Consider the following 21923-nt stretch of genomic DNA (forward strand, 5'->3'; position numbering starts at 1 on the left):
CCCAAATACTTGCAGAATCACTTTGCAAAAAACAGAACATAAAATTATTTTTATGTTAATGTTTAATATAAAAAAAAATACAAAAATGTTTTTTGGACTCACCTTCATCTGTTTGGACAGAAGCTTCATCTGTTTTTCCAGTTCTTGCTTTTGCTCCTCCAGCTTAGCAACTTTGTCTAAACAAAACACACAGAATACAAGATTTAGAAACATTTGCATTATTTGTGAAAATAGTGATAAATTATAACATTGGAAAACTGAATTATTAATAGAATTGGCTTTAATTATTTAATGTGCCCTAATTTCTCACTTCCATGGAAAAGTTTGAGGTCCATGATATATATTTTTATTATTTTGCAGTCATTAATGTGCATGCATTCTACTTTATGGCCAGAGTGTGGCACTGTGTCACCTTAATACAGATGTCACTGCTGTCCTAACCATGTCCTCAATGTCACATCGGAATTTTATCCTTTTAATTTCTGCTACAATTACACAAGGTAAAACAAATCCATATGTAAACTGAATACAAATCAATACAATACACTTTAATGCATTAGTTTGCAACAGTTTTTTTATAATTAGGGACATCTATACAATTATATATGATTTATGACTCAATGTCCCAATTCAATGACACAACACAATGTGTTCAAAACCAAAATTGAGAATCACTCTTTATTTTAATTGCTGTGAGTGGATGAAGCACATTTCTGTATAAAACTTCTATGAAGATGTGTGAGCTATCTATAGGAACAATAGCAGCAGGCAGCCATGTTATCATAAGCAAGTGGAAGACTTATTCCTTCTCCATTAGACTCTGTTCCTAAAGCTCTAGGCTTAACTAATACAAGTAGCCTTATCCAAAATCAGCTGCAAGCCAAACGTATGAGACACAGGTGAAATATGGCCACCCCTAATCAATATGAAAGAAACCGTTCTACACTTACCAGGGGTATTCCCAGCACTTCCCCAGATGCAGATGTTTTACAGGAAACAAAAGGGCTTGCAATTTTTAACCCTTATTGTCAGAGGCAGATGGAGAACATCATTTAAATTAATATGAAGGGTGGCAGATGGTCGGAAATCGGGATAATGGTGGAACTCAGAAGTTGGGCATGTAGGAAGGAGAGCCGTGGTAGGGTAAACAAATAACATACATTATCCACCCCCTTACCCTACACTACTCAACTGCCAGCTCCAGTACTATACCCTCTCATTTTTGTGCTTGTGCCAGGAGGACGAGGTTCCTCAGCTGCTGGGAAAGAGTGGGGGTTTACGCCTGTCAGCTATTGGGAGATCATTAGCAACCAAAATATGCGTACGGAATGGTTTGCATGGGCCCCTATAAATGTAAAACTAGGGTACACTCCAGAGAAGAGTATTTTAGCTCCTCTACAGCACATCCAGTAAAGTTAAAGGGACACTAAACCACATTTTTTTCTTTTATGATTCAGATAGAGCAGTCAATTTTAAGCAACTTTCTAATTTACTCCTATTATCAACATTTTTTCATTCTCTTGATATCTTTATTTGAAAAAGCAGGACTGAAAGCTTAGGAGCCGGCCAACTTTAGGTTCAGCACCTGGGTAGCGCTTGCCGATTGGTGGCTAAAGAGAATGAAGAAAGGTTGATAATAATAGTAAATCTGAAAGTTGCTTAAAATTGCATGCTCTCTTTGAACCATGAAAGAAAAAAAATTGTGCTTATATCCCTTTAAAAGATATTTTTAAAAAAACATAATTTATGTAAGAACTTACCTGATAAATTCATTTCTTTCATATTAGCAAGAGTCCATGAGCTAGTGACGTATGGGATATACATTCCTACCAGGAGGGGCAAAGTTTCCCAAACCTCAAAATGCCTACAAATACACCCCTCACCACACCCACAAATCAGTTTAACGAATAGCCAAGAAGTGGGGTGATAAGAAAAAAGTGCGAAAGCATAAAAAATAAGGAATTGGAATAATTGTGCTTTATACAAAAAAATCATAACCACCACAAAAAGGGTGGGCCTCATGGACTCTTGCTAATATGAAAGAAATGAATTTATCAGGTAAGTTCTTACATAAATTATGTTTTCTTTCATGTAATTAGCAAGAGTCCATGAGCTAGTGACGTATGGGATAATGACTACCCAAGATGTGGATCTTTCCACGCAAGAGTCACTAGAGAGGGAGGGATAAAATAAAGACAGCCAATTCCGCTGAAAAATAATCCACACCCAAAGAAAGTTTAAATTTTATAATGAAAAAAACTGAAAATATAAGCAGAAGATTCAAACTGAAACAGCTGCCTGAAGTACTTTTCTACCAAAAACAGCTTCAGAAGAAGAAAACACATCAAAATGGTAGAATTTAGTAAAAGTATGCAAAGAAGACCAAGTTGCTGCTTTGCAAATCTGATCAACCGAAGCTTCATTCCTAAACGCCCAGGAAGTAGAAACTGACCTAGTAGAATGAGCTGTAATCCTTTGAGGCGGAGTTTTACCCGACTCGACATAAGCATGATGAATTAAAGATTTCAACCAAGATGCCAAAGAAATGGCAGAGGCCTTCTGACCTTTCCTAGAACCGGAAAAGATAACAAATAGACTAGAAGTCTTTCGGAAATTCTTAGTAGCTTCAACATAATATTTCAAAGCTCTAACTACATCCAAAGAATGCAATGATTTCTCCTTAGAATTCTTAGGATTAGGACATAATGAAGGAACCACAATTTCTCTACTAATGTTGTTGGAATTCACAACCTTAGGTAAAAATTCAAAAGAAGTTCGCAACACCGCCTTATCCTGATGAAAAATCAGAAAAGGAGACTTACAAGAAAGAGCAGATAATTCAGAAACTCTTCTGGCAAAAGAGATGGCTAAAAGGAACAAAACTTACCCCAGGACACTCATCTACATGTTGTAGAAAGCCAAACCAGTACTGAAACGAAAATCAGCAGAGGTAATGGTATATATATATATATATATATATATATATATATATATATATATATATAAAAGAGTATATCGTCGATCTGAAAAGGGAGGTAAGAGATGAATCTCTACGACTGATAACAGAGAACCTATGAAATAGACCCCGTAGAAGGAGATCATTGAATTCAAATAGGCAATACTCTCCTCACATCCCTCTGACATTCACTGCACGCTGAGAGGAAAACCGGGCTCCAACCTGCTGCGGAGCGCATATCAACGTAGAATCTAGCACAAACTTACTTCACCACCTCCATAGGAGGCAAAGTTTGTAAAACTGATTTGTGGTGAGGGGTGTATTTGAAGGCATTTTGAGGTTTGGGAAACTTTGCCCCTCCTGGTAGGAATGTATATCCCATACGTCACTAGCTCATGGACTCTTGCTAATTACATGAAAGAAATCACAGTTTCAATAATTAGACATCTTCAAAACAATCAAAGATGGAAAAACCCAATTCCTTATTTTTTCAGGACAATTTTTTTACAAGTCCAGAACTTGTGAAAAATGTCAGTTCTGTATATCAGTGTTCTTCCCTGGACCTTTTTAAGGAGCACACCACCCAGCTGATTTTACTGACTAAATTTTAGCCAATATTAAGCGTTTTATTTTTATATGTTTGTTGCACAGATCATCATTAAAGCAATTTATGTTAAATTATGCAATACAATTAAGCATTTAATCTAACACCTTGCTTCTGAGCAAAAGATAGTTATTGAATAAAGATACATATATAGATTTATTTTCCTTCACATAATTAAAATGTATTGATAAACTTACATAGTTTTTTAACCTTGCCAGCCCCCTCACTAGTGTATTTTTTTTCAATAGCGAACATGTAACCCATTCCTCCAATAGTCTTCTTAACCACATGGCTCACTGAATGTATGTTCGCAGTGCTAAAAAGTGAAAACCCTGTGACATATTTGTAAATAGTGAATCGACACTCATGTTCCCAATCACTGTTTCCTTTGATCCCTGACCTTGTGCTTTGCAGCCAGACAGTGAGACCAAAAGAAAGTAAGTTTCAAATTAAAAAAATATTACAACAGTTTTGATGGTAATGGCACACAATGGTTCTACAGGAATACTTATTTACCATCACTTTAAGTAACATTTTTTTAAAAAGAAAGATTAATAGTATTATTGCAAAATGTTACACTGCACATTTATATCTATATATATATCTATATATCTATATATATATATCTTAGGAAAGAAATTAAGAGACCACAGCAAAATGATGAGCTTCTCTAGATTTACTATTTATAGGTATGTGTTTGAGTCAAATTAGCGTTTCTGTTTTATTCTATAAACTACTGACATTTCTCCCAAATTCTAAATAAAAATATTGTCATTTGAAACTTTTATTTGCAGAAAATGACAACTGGTCAAAATAACAAAAAAGATGAAGGGTTTTCAGACCTCAAATAATTCAAAGAAAACAAGTTCATATTCATTTTTAAACATCACAATACTAATGATTTAACTTAGCAAGACTTCAGAAATCAATATTTGGTGGAATAACCCTGATTTTCAATCACAGCTTTAATGTGTCTTGGCGTGCTCTCCACCAGTCTTTCACATTGCTGTTGGGTGACTTTATGTCACTCTTGGCACAAAAAAGTCCAAGCAGCTCATTTTGTTTGATGGTTACGCGCCATGGAGGATGGAGGAAAAACAATACTCGGAGCAGAAGGAGCAGGAGCATCTTCCAGGATAACCTTGTACGTGGCTTGATTCATGCTTCCTTCACAAAGATAAATCTGCCCGACTTCAGGTCATCTTCTCTGATGAGTCCAATTTTCATCTTTTCTCAACACCTGGTCGTCTAATGGTTAGACAGAGACCTGGAGAGGCCTACAAGCCACAGTGTCTCAAACCCACTGTGAAATTTAGTGGAGGATTGGTGAATAGGGATAGGCGAATGTGCTGAAAGTGCAATTTGTTTGGTAGAACTAATTGTACTGTGGACATTTGTTTTGGACAATCGAATGTTGATAAGAATGAAAATCCATTAAAATTTGGTAATCAAATGTTACTTTAGTTTTCGAATGTTCATAATGAAATCGAATATACACATTCGAAATTTTGAATGTAACATTTGATTTAACAAATTCTATTCCAATAGTTCATGTGGTAGGGTATTAAGTAAACTGATACATAATAGATACAAATATATCTGTTTCGAATATTACATAATTTGAATATTACATTTAAAGAGAACATTATAAATACTATTACAAATATATAGATTCAAATTTTTCTAATTTGAATATTGCATAATTCGAATATTACATTTAAAGAGAGCATTAGAAATACTATTACATAAAACAAATGTTAGAATGTTGTGCAGACATTCGAAATTCAAAACAAATGAACGTGTTAAAATTTGTTTAATTTTTCCAATATTGCAAAACATTTGCCCATCCCTATTTTCTGGGGGGGCTTCAGCAAGGTTGGAATCTTGCAGATTTATCTTTGTGAAGGATACATGAATCAAGCCACATACAAGGTTATCCTGGAATAAAAATTGCTTCCTTCTGCTCTGACAATGTTCCCCAACTCTGAGGATTGTTTTTTTTTTCCAGCAGGACAATGCTCCATGCCACACAGCCAGGTCAATCAAGGAGTGGATGGAGGACCACCAGATAAAGACCCTGCCATGACCAGCTCAATCTCCAGACCTGAACCTCATTGAAAACCTCTGGAATGTGATCAAGAGAAAGGTGTATACAACACCAACAAAGCACAGCACCTCCTGTGTAGTGCATACTGACAAGGATGCATGATTAAGGGCATGAGGCTTGAAACATTGCTTACTATGTGACCTTGATGTATTAAAAATAAAGGTTGTTTTTATTTGGAAGTGCTGCTGTGTGTGGAAGAGGAATGTGTATGGTCACAAGCAATCGAGCAAAGCTGAGCTGCTTGGATTTTTGTGCCAGGAGTGGCACAAAGTCACCCAATGACAATGTAAAAAGAATGTGTAGAGCATGCCAAGACGTATAAAAGCTGTGATTGAAAATGAGGGTCATTCCACCAAATATTGATTTCTGTTCTTTATATATATTATTACATATCTTTTTTTTTTTTTATTTAGAAATACATGGATGAAGGTCACTCCTTATACAGAACAGAGTTTTTATAGAAACAACAGGAGACTTCCCTCGTCTTGTATTGTACTACCATTTAAAAAAATTTCTAAATCAATCCTCTTGTACAAGAGGACTGATATAGAATTTTTTTTTTAAATGGTAGTAAATGCCATTAATGAGGGTTTCCCGATGAACCAGCATGCCATCACGTAAATGTAATCAGCTAAATAAAGTGAAAACATGTGCAAAGCCTCCACTAAAAAGTACTGAACACACTGGGTCCATGGCTGGTAACTCTCTGTAAGAAGTGTCTTTCCAATAGAAAATATAGGGAGTGATATATCCAACATGGACACGTTATTTATTTATTTATTTATTTTTATCAATGGAACCAGTCCAAGCTGGTGATGTTATGAATAACCACCAAGTGTTGTGATAAATAGCAACAAACAAACCTAGTTTCCAGCTAACCTCATTTGTCTAGGGGAGGTGTCCTCAGGCATCCCTAACAGGCCAGATTATGGGGATTACCTTGGGTGAGAGCAGGTAAAATAACCATGGTTACTAATCAGCTGATTATTTCACCTGTGCTCCAGTTCAGATAGCCAGAACATCTGGCTGCCTGAGGACAGGTATGAGAACCAGTGGTATAGTGTGAGTTGGACATCTACTTACTCTCCAGATCACTGATGATCTGGCTGTTGTGCAATTTGACTGCCCGATGCTGCTCTACTTGGTCCTCTAGATCATAGATGGTGTCCTTCATGTCTTTTATCTCTGTCTCTCTGTCTGAGCTTTTCTCCTGCAACTTCTTGTTCGCACATTTCAGCTGCTCTTCTCGCTGGTCACCCAGCTGCTTCAGCTCGTGGCACTCAGTTTCCACCTAAGGAACACAAAAGGTACTTGTTATAATGTAATGTAAATCTTGTCATCTGGAGAAACTTAAATAGGCCTAAAGAGACCTTCTACTCTAATAATAAAATAATTTAATCCATTAGAGCATTTGATTTAAAAAATTAATACCATATACAAAATGTGTGTATAACCCTAGCAAAGAAATTAAAAGGGACAGTCTATTCAAAATGAAAGACTCATGATACAGATAGGGTATGCAATTTAAAACAACTTTCCAATTTACTTTTATCTTAGTATTCTTTGTTGAAAGCTAAACCTAGGAAGGCTCGTATGCTAATTTCTAAACCCTTGAAGGCCGCTCACTCCCGTGATGTAATGCAGGAAACAGTCATTCAAAAGAACTGAGATAAGGGGGCAGTCTGCAGAGGCTTAGATACAAGGTAATCACAGAGGTAAAAAGTGTGTGTGTGTGTATATATATATATATATATATATATATATATATATATATATATATATATATATATATATATATATATATATATATATATATATATATATATATGTTGGTTATGTAAAACTGGGGAATGGGTAATGAAGGGATTATGAATCTTCTTAAACAATAAAAATTCTGGAATAAAGATAAAGGGACAGTAAAATAAAAATTTTCTTTATATCCTTTGTTGAAAAGCATACCTAGATAGGCTCAATTGCACTGGGAACTAGCTGGCTGAATATATATGCCTCTTGTAATTGGCTTACTGATGTGTTCAGCTAGCCCCCAGTAGTGCGCTATTGATCCTTCAACAAAGGATACCATGAAAATGTGATAATAGAAATGAACTGAAAACTTCTTTAAAATTGTATGTTCTGTCTTAATCATGAAAGAAAACATTTGTGTGCAGTCGGAGACTGTCACAGATGCATATTCACATATACAAAAAAACAGAGCCTATATCTTGCACAGGATAAGCATTTATAGGTTTAAATCATGTCTAGGTGTTAAAACATTTTGCAAAGAGTTCTACTGAATTACACCATTTTATTATTAAACCTTTTATGTCCCTCTAACGCTTGATGTAAACACACATAAATGTGAAAGTCTAGATCTCAACAATATAATCATTTTCCTCGACTGTATCTGTTTTAACACAGGCTTAGAGAACCAAGAGAGTATATAACAGGATAAGACTCCTTAGGATCAGTGAGTGTTACTTTTAGCCTAAACTAATGTTCCTATGCTTAGTAAACACACTTCTTGCTAGTGGAAACTTGTCATTAACAATGACAACCAATACAGTTGTTGGAGTTGTCACTATCAACAAGTGAGTACGTATACTGCAATATCAGTTGTGCGATATATGCATTTCCTAAAGGTTTAAAGGGACAGTCTACTTTAAAATTGTTATTGTTTAAAAAGAGAGATAATCCCTTTATTACCCATCCCCCAGTTTTGCATAACCAACACAGTTATATTAATATACTTTTTACCTCTGTGATTACCTTGTATCTAAGCCTCTGCAGACTGCCCCCTTATCTCACAAAGGAGTGAGCACAATTATCTATATGGCACACATGAACTAGCACTGTCTAACTAAGAAAAACTGTCAAAATGCACTGAGATAAAAGATGGCCATCAAATCAGTTAGAAATCAGTTTGAGCCTACCTAGGTTTAGCTTTCAAAAAATGAATACCAAGAAAACAAAGCAAATTTGATGATAAATGTAAATTGGAAAGTTGTTTGAAATTGCTGCCCTATCTAAATCATGAAAGTTTAATTTTGACTTGACTGTGCCTTTAATTATTAAAAGTTATGACTCAAACTCTTATCCGAATAATTAAAAGGGCCATAATAATTATGGTTACCTCAAACTTCTTTCCTCCACTTCAGCAATTGGATCGTAACATGGAAATTCACCAGTAAATATTTTACACATACTCTTTCTTGTTTATTTGTATACAAAAAATACATAATAAAGCGTTAAATAACCAAATGGACACACAGACCTACTTGTACACATTGGACACTCTGGAGTAGTAAAGAAATGAGTCAACACAAGAGTTGTAGGAACTACCCAAACATCTGCTGTATGAATAAGTCACATGGGTGGGCACTCTGGCTGCTACAAATGGGGAGATGAAGGAAAATCTTGTGGAATCTCTGCAAGATGCTTCACTATAGAATGCAACAAGGATTGGACAACCACAATTTAATTAAGGTGTTATAAACTGTACTTCTCATTAGTCAGTTGTCTTCATTCTCTATCTCTAATCCCCTTACCTATTTTACAACCAGATTTTGCTATTTTCATTATTTTGATAGCAGTCAGTGAGAATTTGTCACTTCAAAAGTTGGAAAATAACTGCATGGTTTTTGTATTAATGACTATTATTGATCATCCTTTGTGGAACTGCCCAGATTCCAATGTATTCCCTCTGGTGGTATAATGAGGTTAATGTTTATACCCTAGGTAGACACATTTTATAATCTTCCCCACACTGGATAAATTGCAAAATGTTTTGTACAAGCTGGTCTATTGTGTGGAAATCTTCACTGACATTCAATAAAAAACATAGAAATAACATAAAAACAAAAGAAAGATTGCTAATTATGTCTGTTATAGACTTAACTGCACCTAGGGGGATAAACGATTTACTGCAGAAACATAGGTGTGTCTGTGAGGAAACATGGAGCAGACTCAAATATTTAAAGACCTGGGGTTATATATTACATCATGTACCATTACATATGCGATCATTCAACACTGTATAATCGCTGGGAGGGATTCTCACAAACGTGAAATACTTAATGTGTTGAACTACAAATAACTTTCCTCATTACATGCTATATGATAAGGGATTTAACTAAATGATATGTTGTTTTTTAATGAACTATGCTGAGATAAAAACAAAAACAGAATACAGTAGGTCTATATGGACTGCATGTTTAATCAAGGAATATCATTGCACGTGTGTATTTATGTATGTGTGTATATATATATATATATATATATATATATATATATATATATACACACACACACACACACAAACACACACATACAATGGGCTGTGTCTATCTACAAGTCTGCATCATGTCTCCACATGGAAAATAATTGCCAGAGGAATTGAAAAATCTGATTGTGAGACTTCACAAAGATGGAAAAGGATACAGGAAGATTAGTGACCAACTTAAAAATCAGTCAAATCGCAGTTGTGCAGTAATCAGGAGGTATAGATCGATACACAGTGCCAAAAATCAGAGCCCCAGTGGCTGTCCTCCTAATACGACGCCACAGACAGTGCGCTACATGCACAATTTAGCTCTGAAAGAACAGGCAACAGGCAAGTGCTTCAGATTTGCATCAAGGCAAGTGCTTCAGATTTGGCTCAGGGATTATCGATAGAAATTGGAGTTTCTGTGACAGCTCAGACAGTGCTAAGGGCATTGCATAATGTCAACTTCTATGGACAGCATTCAAGGAAAAATCCCTTGCTTGCTCTTCAGCACAAAGATTAAATTAAATTTTGCTAAACAACATGAAAAGCCTGATGAATGCTGGGAGCACATTATTTGGTAAGATGGCCAAAACCAAGATACAATTTTTTGGCTGAGATGGGGTGCAGCATGTTTGGTGTGAACCTGGTCAGGATTATTACAGTGAATGCATAGTCCCAACAGTGAATCATGGAGGTGGGAGTGTGAAGATATGGGGCTGGATGACTGCAAAAGGTGTTGGGGAGATGACATTTATAGATGGCACCATGAATGCCTGGGATATATCAAAATACTGGCTGACTGTCAGGGTTTTTCCCTGATCTGTTTGCCATGTGCTGCTGGCAGCCATTTTACTCACCTCTCTTCCTGACTCTGGTTCATACTGTGTGATGCTGCTCATTTCCTGCACTTCCTTTTATGGCCAGACTGGTGTACATCATCCGTGTGAAACAGGATGCAGTCTCAGAATTGTGATGTCATCACTTATTATTTAAAGGGCCTCTGATCAGTATGCTTTGCCCTTGCGTTGTCTCAGACCTGTTTGTGAGAGCTCCTGTGTATTTCCTGGCTGTCTGACGCCCCTCCTGGTTCCTGATCCCTGGCTTGTTCCTGACTCTGCTGTTCTCCTTGTTCCTGATTCCGGCTTGTCTGACTATTTGCTTTGGCTCCTGACTCGGCTCGTTTGACTACCAGTTCTGGTTTTGATTCCTGGCTTGTTATTTGACTTGTGGACTTTTTATTATTTTTTTATATTAATAAAGGTGTGATTATTTTTGCACTTCTTGTCTCAGTCTGATTCCTGGCACCCTGACACTGACAAGATGACTCCCAGTCTCCAGAAGTTTGGCAGAGGACGAATATTCCAGCATGATAATGATTCAAAGCACACTGCCAAAATCACAAAGGAGTTTCTAAAAGAGAAACAAGTGAAACTATGACCTGGCCAAGTATGTCACCTGACTTGAATCCAGTAGAACTCCTTTGGGGTATTTTAAAGAGAATGGTAGATCAACACAACCCCTCCAGTAAAGAGCAGCTGGAAAAATGTATCTCTGAAGAAGGGCAGAACATCTCTCCAGAAATTTCACGACACTGGTTTCCTCTATGCCAAGGAGGATTGAGTCTGTCATAAAAAATAAAGCTGGACATGCAGAGTATTGAAAAAAGATTTGAATCTCAGTAATGAAAGGTGCACTGACTTTTATTATATTGATTTTCTGCTTTGGGGCCGGTATTTTTAATATTGCAAATCTAAACTGCTAGTTTTTAATATTACATAAGAGCAAATACCCTACTGTAAAACTTAGATGTAATGCAGTTACTGTTAGGTTATACAATTTTGATCATTTGACATTTAAGTGATATTGCACTGGGGTGTACTCACTCCTGTTGTATACTGTATATATACACATACACACATATTATTATTATCGGTTATTTGTAGAGTGCCAACAGATTCCACAGCGCTATAAACAAAGGCAGAATACAACAAAAGAATTATAGGGATCAAATGGGTAGAGGGCCCTGCCAAGAGTCGCACTGTTGTAGTCAGCTCTTAAGAAGGTGATCTACAAACAGCTGGACTCTTAGGCATACATGCTAAGGGGGTTTAGGGGATAGCAATGGAGGAGAGGAACTGGTAAAAAGAAAGGTTAGTGTATGTTGTATGCGTCCCTGAACAGTAGAGTCTTTAGGGAGCGCTCAAAATTAGGGGAGAGTCTTGTGGAGCGAGGCAGAGAGTTCCACAAGATGGGGGCCAGTCTGGAGAAGTCCTGTTAACGGGAGTGTGATGAGGTAATAAGAGAGGAGGAGAGTAGGAGGTCATAAGCAGAGTGAAGGGGACGGGAGGGAGAGTATCTGGAGACAAGGTCTAAGACATAGGGGGGAGCAGTGCAGTTGAGGGCTTTGTATGTCAGAGTGACAATTTTATGTTTAATCCTAGAGGCAAGAGGAAGCCAGTGAAGGGATTGGCAGAGAGGTGCAGCAGATGAAGAGCTATGTGTAAGGAAGATGAGCCTGGCAGAGGCATTCATTATGGATTTTAAAGGAGCTAGGCGGCAGCTGGGAAAACCAGAGAGGACAGAGTTGCAGTAATCGAGGCGGGAAAGGATGAGAGAGTGGATTACAATCTTAGTTGTGTGTAAGAAAAACATAATTTATGCTTACCTGATAAATTTATTTCTCTTGTAGTGTATCCAGTCCACGGATCATCCATTACTTGTGGGATATTCTCCTTCCCAACAGGAAGTTGCAAGAGGATCACCCACAGCAGAGCTGCTATATAGCTCCTCCCCTAACTGTCATATCCAGTCATTCGACCGAAAACAAACAGAGAAAGGAGAAACCATAGGGTGCAGTGACGACTGTAGTTTAATTAAAATTTAGACCTGCCTTAAAAGGACAGGGCGGGCCGTGGACTGGATACACTACAAGAGAAATAAATTTATCAGGTAAGCATAAATTATGTTTTCTCTTGTTAAGTGTATCCAGTCCACGGATCATCCATTACTTGTGGGATACCAATACCAAAGCTAAAGTACACGGATGATGGGAGGGACAAGGTAGGATTAAGCGGAAGGAACCACTGCCCGAAGAACCTTTTTCCCAAAAACAGCCTCCGAAGAAGCAAAAGTATCAAATTTGTAAAATTTTGAAAAAGTGAGAAGCAAAGACCAAGTCGCAGCCTTGCAAATCTGTTCAACAGAGGCCTCATTTTTGAAGGCCCATGTGGAAGCCACAGCTCTAGTAGAATGAGCTGTAATCCTTTCAGGGAGCTGCTGTCCAGCAGTCTCATAGGCTAGGCGTATTACGCTCCGAAGCCAAAAGGACAGAGAGGTTGCCGAAGCTTTTTGACCTCTCCTCTGTCCAGAGTAAACGACAAACAGGGAAGATGTTTGACGAAAATCCTTAGTAGCTTGTAACTAAAACTTCAAGGCACGGACTACGTCCAGATTATGTAAAAGACGTTCCTTCTTTGAAGAAGGATTAGGACACAATGATGGAACAACAATCTCTTGATTGATATTCTTGTTAGAAACCACCTTAAGTAAAAACCCAGGTTTGGTACGCAGAACTACCTTATCTGCATGAAAAATCAGATAAGGAGAATCACATTGTAAGGCAGATAGCTCAGAGACTCTCCGAACCGAGGAAATAGCCATCAAAAACAGAACTTTCCAAGATAAAAGTTTAATATCAATGGAATGAAGGGGTTCAAACGGAACTCCTTGAAGAACTTTAAGAACCAAGTTTAAGCTCCACGGAGGAGCAACAGGTTTAAACACAGGCTTAATTCTAACCAAAGCCTGGCAAAATGCCTGAACGTCTGGAACCTCTGCCAGACGCTTGTGCAAAAGAATAGACAGAGCAGAAATCTGTCCCTTTAAGGAACTAGCTGATAATCCTTTGTCCAAGCCCTCTTGGAGAAAAGACAATATTCTAAGAATCCTAACCTTACTCCATGAGTAATTCTTGGATTCACATAAAATAAGGATATTTACTCCATATCTTGTGGTAGATTTTCCTGGTAACAGGCTTTCGAGCCTGTATTAAGGTATCAATGACTGACTCGGAGAAGCCACGCTTTGATAGAATCAAGCGTTCAATCTCCATGCAATCAGTCTCAGAGAAATTAGATTTGGATGATTGAAAGGACCTTGTATTAGAAGGTCTTGTCTTAGAGGCAGAGTCCATGGTGGAAAGGATGACATGTCCACTAGGTCTGCATACCAAGTCCTGCGTGGCCACGCAGGTGCTATCAGAATCACCGATGCTCTCTCCTGTTTGATTTTGGCAATCAGTCGAGGGAGCAGAGGAAACGGTGGAAACACATAAGCCAGGTTGAAGAACCAAGGCGCTGCTAGAGCATCTATCAGCGTCGCTTCTGGGTCCCTGGACCTGGAATCGTAAAAAGGGAGCTTGGCGTTCTGGCGAGACGCCATGAGATCCAACTCTGGTTTGCCCCAACGATGAATCAATTGAGCAAACACCTCCGGATGGAGTTCCCACTCACCCGGAAGGAAAGTCTGACGACTTAGAAAATCCGCCTCCCAGTTCTCCACGCCTGGGATATGGATTGCTGACAGGTGGCAAGTGTGAGACTCTGCCCAGCGAATTATCTTTGAGACTTCTAACATCGCTAGGGAACTCCTGGTTCCCCCTTGATGGTTGATGTAAGCCACAGTCGTGATGTTGTCCGACTGAAATCTGATGAACCTCAGTGTTGCTAACTGAGGCCAAGCCAGAAGAGCATTGAATATCGCTCTTAACTCCAGAATATTTATTGGAAGGAGTTTCTCCTCCTGAGTCCACAATCCCTGTGCCTTCAGGGAGTTCCAGACTGCACCCCAACCTAGAAGGCTGGCATCTGTTGTTACAATTGTCCAATCTGGCCTGCGAAAGGTCATACCCTTGGACAGGTGGACCCGAGACAACCACCAGAGAAGAGAATCTCTGGTCTCTTGATCCAGATTTAGCAGAGGGGACAAATCTGTGTAATCCCCATTCCACTGACTCAGCATGCATAATTGCAGCGGTCTGAGATGTAGGCGTGCAAATGGCACTATGTCCATTGCCGCTACCATTAAGCCGATTACCTCCATACACTGAGCCACCGAAGGGCGCGGAATGGAGTGAAGAACACGGCAAGCATTTAGAAGTTTTGATAACCTGGACTCCGTCAGGTAAATTTTCATTTCTACAGAATCTATATAAGAGTCCCTAAGAAGGAGACTCTTGTGAGTGGGGATAGAGAACTCTTTTCCTCGTTCACTTTCCACCCGTGCAACCTCAGAAATGCCAGAACTATCTCTATATGAGACTTGGCAACTTGAAAGTTTGACGCCTGTATCAGGATATCGTCTAGATACGGAGCTACCGCTATGCCTCGCGGTCTTAGAACCGCCAGAAGTGAGCCCAGAACCTTTGTAAAGATTCTCGGGGGTTTAGACAACCCGAAGGGAAGAGCTACAAATTGGTAATGCCTGTCTAGAAAGGCAAACCTTAGAAACCGATGATGGTCTTTGTGAATCGGTATGTGAAGGAAGGCATCCTTTAGGTCCACTGTGGTCATGTACTGACCCTCTTGGATCATGGGTAGGATGGTCCGAATAGTTTCCATTTTGAAAGATGGAACTCTGAGGAATTTGTTTAAGATCTTTAGATCCAAAATTGGTCTGAAGGTTCCCTCTTTTTTGGGAACCACAAACAGATTCGAATAAAAACCCTGTCCTTGTTCCATCCGCGGAACTGGATGGATCACTCCCATAACTAGGAGGTCTTGCACACAGCGTAGGAATGCCTCTTTCTTTATCTGATTTGCAGATAGCCTTGAAAGATGAAATCTCCCTTGTGGAGGGGAAGCTTTGAAGTCCAGAAGATATCCCTGAGATATGATCTCCAACGCCCAGGGATCCTGAACATCTCTTGCTCACGCCTGGGCGAAGAGAGAAAGTCTGCCCCCTACTAGATCCGTCACCGGATAGGGGGCCGTTCCTTCATGCTGTCTTAGAGGCAGCAGCAGGCTTTCTGGCCTGCTTGCCTTTGTTCCAGGACTGGTTAGGTTTCCAGGCCTGCTTAGATTGAGCAAAAGTTCCCTCTTGTTTTGAAGCGGAGGAAGTTGATGCTGCACCTGCCTTGAAATTTCGAAAGGCACAAAAATTAGACTGTTTGGCCTTTGCTTTGGCCCTGTCCTGAGGAAGGGTGTGACCCTTACCTCCAGTAATGTCAGCAATAATTTCCTTCAAACCAGGCCCGAATAAAGTCTGCCCCTTGAAAGGAATGTTGAGTAATTTAGACTTCGAAGTCACGTCAGCTGACCAGGATTTAAGCCATAGCTCCCTACGCACCTGGATGGCGAATCCGGAATTCTTAGCCGTTAGTTTAGTCAAATGAACAATGGCATCAGAAACAAATGAGTTAGCTAGCTTAAGTGTTCTAAGCTTGTCAATAATTTCAGTCAATGGAGCTGTATGGATGGCCTCTTCCAGGGCCTCAAACCAGAATGCTGCCGCTGCCGTGACAGGCGCAATGCATGCAAGGGGCTGTAAAATAAAACCTTGTTGAATAAACATTTTCTTAAGGTAACCCTCCAATTTTTTATCCATTGGATCTGAAAAAGCACAACTGTCCTCAACCGGAATAGTAGTATGCTTTGCTAAATAGAAACTGCTCCCTCCACCTTAGGGACCGTCTGCCATAAGTCCCGTGGGGAAAAAGGCACACCCGGTCTATCCCACTCCTTGCTAATAATTTCTGTAAGCCTTTTAGGTATAGGAAAAACATCAGTACACACCGGTACCGCATAGTATTTATCCAGCCTACACAATTTCTCTGGTACTGCAACTGTGTTACAGTCATTCAGAGCAGCTAATACCTCCCCAAGCAACACACAGAGGTTCTCAAGCTTAAATTTAAAATTAGAAATCTCTGAATCAGGTTTCCCCGAATCAGAGATGTCACCCACAGACTGAAGCTCTCCGTCCTCATGATCTGCATATTGTGACGCAGTATCAGACATGGCCCTTACAGCATCTGCGCGCTCTGTATTTCTCCTAACCCCAGAGCAATCACACTTGCCTCTTAATTCAGGCAACCTGGATAATACCTCTGACAGGGTATTATTCATGATTGCAGCCATGTCCTGCAAGGTAATCGCTATGGGCGTCCCTGATGTAATTGGCGCCATATTAGCGTGCGGGAGGCGAAGGGTCTGACACGTGGGGAGAGTTAGTCGGCATAACTTCCCCCTCGTCAGAATCTTCTGGTGATATTTCTTTTATAGTTAAAGACTGATCTTTACTGTTTAAGGTGAAATCAATACATTTAGTACACATTCTCCTATGGGGCTCCACCATGGCTTTCAAACATAATGAACAAGTAGTTTCCTCTATGTCAGACATGTTTAAACAGACTAGCAATGAGACTAGCAAACTTGGAAAACACTTTAAACAAGTAATATAAAAAAAGTTACTGCACCTTTAAGAAACACAAATTTTGTCAAAATTTGAAATAACAGTGAAAAAAGGCAGTTACACTAACAAAATTTTTACAGTGTATGTAACAAGTTAGCAGAGCATTGCACCCACTTGCAAATGGATGATTAACCCCTTAATACCCAAAACGGAATAATAAAAGACAAAAACGTTTTTTCAAACAGTCACAGCAACTGCCACAGCTCTACTGTGGCTTTTTACCTCCCTCAAAAACGACTTTGAAGCCTTTTGAGCCCTCCAGAGATGTCCTGGATCATGCAGGAAGAAGCTGGATGTCTGTGTCTGTAATTTTTGCTGTGCAAAAAAAAACCGCTAAAATAGGCCCCTCCCACTCATATTACAACAGTGGAAAGCCTAAGGAATCTGTTTCTAGGCAGAATTCAAGCCAGCCATGTGGAAAAAAACTAGGCCCCAATAAGTTTTATCACCAAATACATATAAAAACGATTAAACATGCCAGCAAACGTTTTATATTACATTTTTATAAGAGTATGTATCTCTATTAATAAGCCTGATACCAGTCGCTATCACTGCATTTAAGGCTTTACTTACATTAGTTCGGTACCAGCAGCATTTTCTAGCAAATTCCATCCCTAGAAAAATATTAACTGCACATACCTTATTGCAGGAAAAACAGAATTTATGCTTACCTGATAAATTACTTTCTCCAACGGTGTGTCCGGTCCACGGCGTCATCCTTACTTGTGGGATATTCTCTTCCCCAACAGGAAATGGCAAAGAGCCCAGCAAAGCTGGTCATATGATCCCTCCTAGGCTCCGCCTACCCCAGTCATTCGACCGACGTACAGGAGGAAATATGCATAGGAGAAACCACATGATACCGTGGTGACTGTAGTTAGAGAAAATAATTCATCAGACCTGATAAAAAAACCAGGGCGGGCCGTGGACCGGACACACCGTTGGAGAAAGTAATTTATCAGGTAAGCATAAATTCTGTTTTCTCCAACATAGGTGTGTCCGGTCCACGGCGTCATCCTTACTTGTGGGAACCAATACCAAAGCTTTAGGACACGGATGAAGGGAGGGAGCAAATCAGGTCACCTAAATGGAAGGCACCACGGCTTGCAAAACCTTTCTCCCAAAAATAGCCTCTGAAGAAGCAAAAGTATCAAATTTGTAAAATTTGGCAAAAGTGTGCAGTGAAGACCAAGTCGCTGCCTTACATATCTGGTCAACAGAAGCCTCGTTCTTGAAGGCCCATGTGGAAGCCACAGCCCTAGTGGAGTGAGCTGTGATTCAGGAGGCTGCCGTCCGGCAGTCTCATAAGCCAAACGGATAATGCTTTTAAGCCAAAAGGAAAGAGAGGTAGAAGTTGCTTTTTGACCTCTCCTTTTACCAGAATAAACAACAAACAAAGAAGAAGTTTGTCTGAAATCTTTAGTGGCCTCTAAATAGAATTTTAGAGCACGGACTACGTCCAAATTGTGTAACAAACGTTCCTTCTTTGAAACTGGATTCGGGCACAAAGAAGGTACAACTATCTCCTGGTTAATATTCTTGTTGGAAACAACTTTCGGAAGAAAACCAGGCTTAGTACGCAAAACCACCTTATCTGCATGGAACACCAGATAGGGCGGAGAACACTGCAGAGCAGATAACTCTGAAACTCTTCTAGCAGAAGAAATTGCAACCAAAAACAAAACTTTCCAAGATAATAACTTAATATCTACGGAATGTAAGGGTTCAAACGGAACCCCTTGAAGAACTGAAAGAACTAGATTGAGACTCCAGGGAGGAGTCAAAGGTCTGTAAACAGGCTTGATTCTAACCAGAGCCTGAACAAACGCCTGAACGTCTGGCACAGCTGCCAGCCTTTTGTGAAGTAAAACAGATAACGCAGAAATCTGTCCCTTCAGAGAACTTGCAGATAATCCCTTCTCCAAACCTTCTTGTAGAAAGGATAAAATCCTAGGAATTTTTATCTTGTTCCATGGGGATCCTTTAGATTCACACCAATAGATATATTTTTTCCATATCTTATGGTAAATTGTTCTAGTTACAGGCTTTCTAGCCTGAATAAGAGTATCTATTACAGAATCTGAAAACCCACGCTTTGATAAAATCAAGCGTTCAATCTCCAAGCAGTCAGTTGGAGAGAAACCAGATTCGGATGTTCGAATGGACCTTGAACAAGAAGGTCCTGTCTCAAGGGTAGCTTCCATGGTGGAGCCGATGACATATTCACCAGGTCTGCATACCAAGTCCTGCGTGGCCACGCAGGAGCTATCAAGATCACCGAAGCCCTCTCCTGGTTGATCCTGGCTACCAGCCTGGGAATGAGAGGAAACGGTGGGAAAACATAAGCTAGGTTGAAGGTCCAAGGTGCTACTAGTGCATCTACTAGAGTCGCCTTGGGATCCCTGGATCTGGACCCGTAACAAGGAACCTTGAAGTTCTGACGAGACGACATCAGATCCATGTCTGGAATGCCCCATAATTGAGTTATTTGGGCAAAGATTTCCGGGTGGAGTTCCCACTCCCCCGGATGGAATGTCTGACGACTCAGAAAATCCGCTTCCCAATTTTCCACTCCTGGGATGTGGATTGCAGACAAGTGGCAGGAGTGATCCTCCGCCCATTGAATTATCTTGGTCACTTCCTCCATCGCCAGGGAACTCCTTGTTCCCCCCTGATGGTTGATATAAGCAACTGTCGTCATGTTGTCTGATTGAAACCTTATGAATTTGGCCTTTGCTAGATGAGGCCAAGCTTTGAGAGCATTGAATATCGCTCTCAGTTCCAGAATGTTTATCGGGAGAAGAAATTCTTCCAGAGACCATAGACCCTGAGCTTTCAGGGGTTCCCAGACCGCGCCCCAGCCCACCAGACTGGCGTCGGTCGTGACAATGACCCACTCTGGTCTGCGGAAGCTCATTCCCTGTGACAGATTGTCCAGGATTAGCCACCAACGGAGTGAATCTCTGGTCCTTTGATCTACTTGAATCGTCGGAGACAAGTCTGTATAATCCCCATTCCACTGTCTGAGCATGCACAGTTGTAATGGTCTTAGATGAATTCGTGCAAAAGGAACTATGTCCATTGCTGCAACCATCAATCCTATTACTTCCATGCACTGCGCTATGGAAGGACGAAGAACGGAATGAAGAACTTGACAAGAGCTTAGAAGTTTTGATTTTCTGACCTCTGTCAGAAAAATTCTCATTTCTAAGGAGTCTATTATTGTTCCCAAGAAGGGAACTCTTGTTGACGGGGAAAGAGAACTTTTTTCTATGTTTACTTTCCATCCGTGAGATCTGAGAAAGGCTAGGACGATGTCCGTATGAGCCTTTGCTTTTTACAGAGACGACGCTTGAATCAGGATGTCGTCCAAGTACGGTACTACTGCAATGCCCCTTGGTCTTAGAACCGCTAGAAGGGACCCTAGTACCTTTGTGAAAATTCTCGGAGCAGTGGCTAATCCGAATGGAAGTGCCACAAACTGGTAATGCTTGTCCAGAAAAGCGAACCTTAGGAACTGATGATGTTCCTTGTGGATAGGAATATGGAGGTACGCATCCTTTAAATCCACCGTGGTCATGAATTGACCTTCCTGGATGGTAGGAAGGATCGTTCGAATGGTTTCCATTTTGAACGATGGAACCCTGAGAAATTTGTTTAGGATCTTGAGATCTAGAATTGGTCTGAACGTTCCCTCTTTTTTGGGAACTATGAACAGGTTGGAGTAAAACCCCATCCCTTGTTCTCTTATTGGAACTGGATGAATTACTCCCATCCTTAACAGGTCTTCTACACAATGTAAGAATGCCTGTCTTTTTATTTGGTTTGAAGATAATTGAGACCTGTGGAACCTTCCCCTTGGGGGTAGTTCCTTGAATTCCAGGAGATAACCTTGAGAAACTATTTCTAGTGCCCAAGGATCCTGAACATCTCTTGCCCAGGCCTGAGCAAAGAGAGAAAGTCTGCCCCCCACCAGATCCGGTCCCGGATCGGGGGCCATCCCTTCATGCTGTTTTGGTAGCAGTGGCAGGCTTCTTGGCCTGCTTACCCTTGTTCCAGCCTTGCATCGGTCTCCAGGCTGGTTTGGGTTGAGAAGTATTACCCTCTTGCTTAGAGGATGTAGAAGTAGAGGCTGGTCCGTTTCTGCGAAAGGGACGAAAATTAGGCTTATTTCTAGCCTTAAAAGACCTATCCTGAGGAAGGGCGTGGCCCTTTCCTCCGGTGATGTCTGAAATAATCTCTTTCAAATCAGGCCCAAACAGTGTTTTGCCCTTGAAAGGGATGTTAAGCAATTTTGTCTTGGAAGACACATCCGCTGACCAAGACTTCAGCCAGAGCGCTCTGCGCGCCACGATAGCAAACCCTGAATTTTTCACCGCTAATCTCGCTAATTGCAAAGCGGCATCTAGAATAAAAGAGTTAGCCAATTTAAGTGCATGAACTCTGTCCATAACCTCCTCATATGAAGATTCTTTATTGAGCGACTTTCCTAGTTCTTCGAACCAGAAACACGCTGCCGTAG

General features: G+C 40.1%; 1 protein-coding gene across 4 annotated transcripts in view; it reads right to left on the reverse strand.

The window, feature by feature from the left end:
* SPECC1 (sperm antigen with calponin homology and coiled-coil domains 1) overlaps positions 1-21923 on the reverse strand; it is a 962422-nt gene that overhangs the window by 484011 nt on the left and 456488 nt on the right. For all 4 annotated transcript variants that reach the window (XM_053706122.1, XM_053706123.1, XM_053706124.1 and 1 more), the window contains 2 exons: positions 6751-6958; positions 103-176 (listed from right to left, as the gene is read on the reverse strand). In XM_053706122.1, coding sequence (XP_053562097.1) covers positions 103-176; positions 6751-6958 — 282 coding nt within the window. The remainder of the gene's footprint in view (positions 1-102; positions 177-6750; positions 6959-21923) is intronic.

This window comes from Bombina bombina, chromosome 3 (assembly GCF_027579735.1).
Source record: "Bombina bombina isolate aBomBom1 chromosome 3, aBomBom1.pri, whole genome shotgun sequence".
Taxonomy (NCBI): Eukaryota; Metazoa; Chordata; class Amphibia; order Anura; family Bombinatoridae; genus Bombina; species Bombina bombina.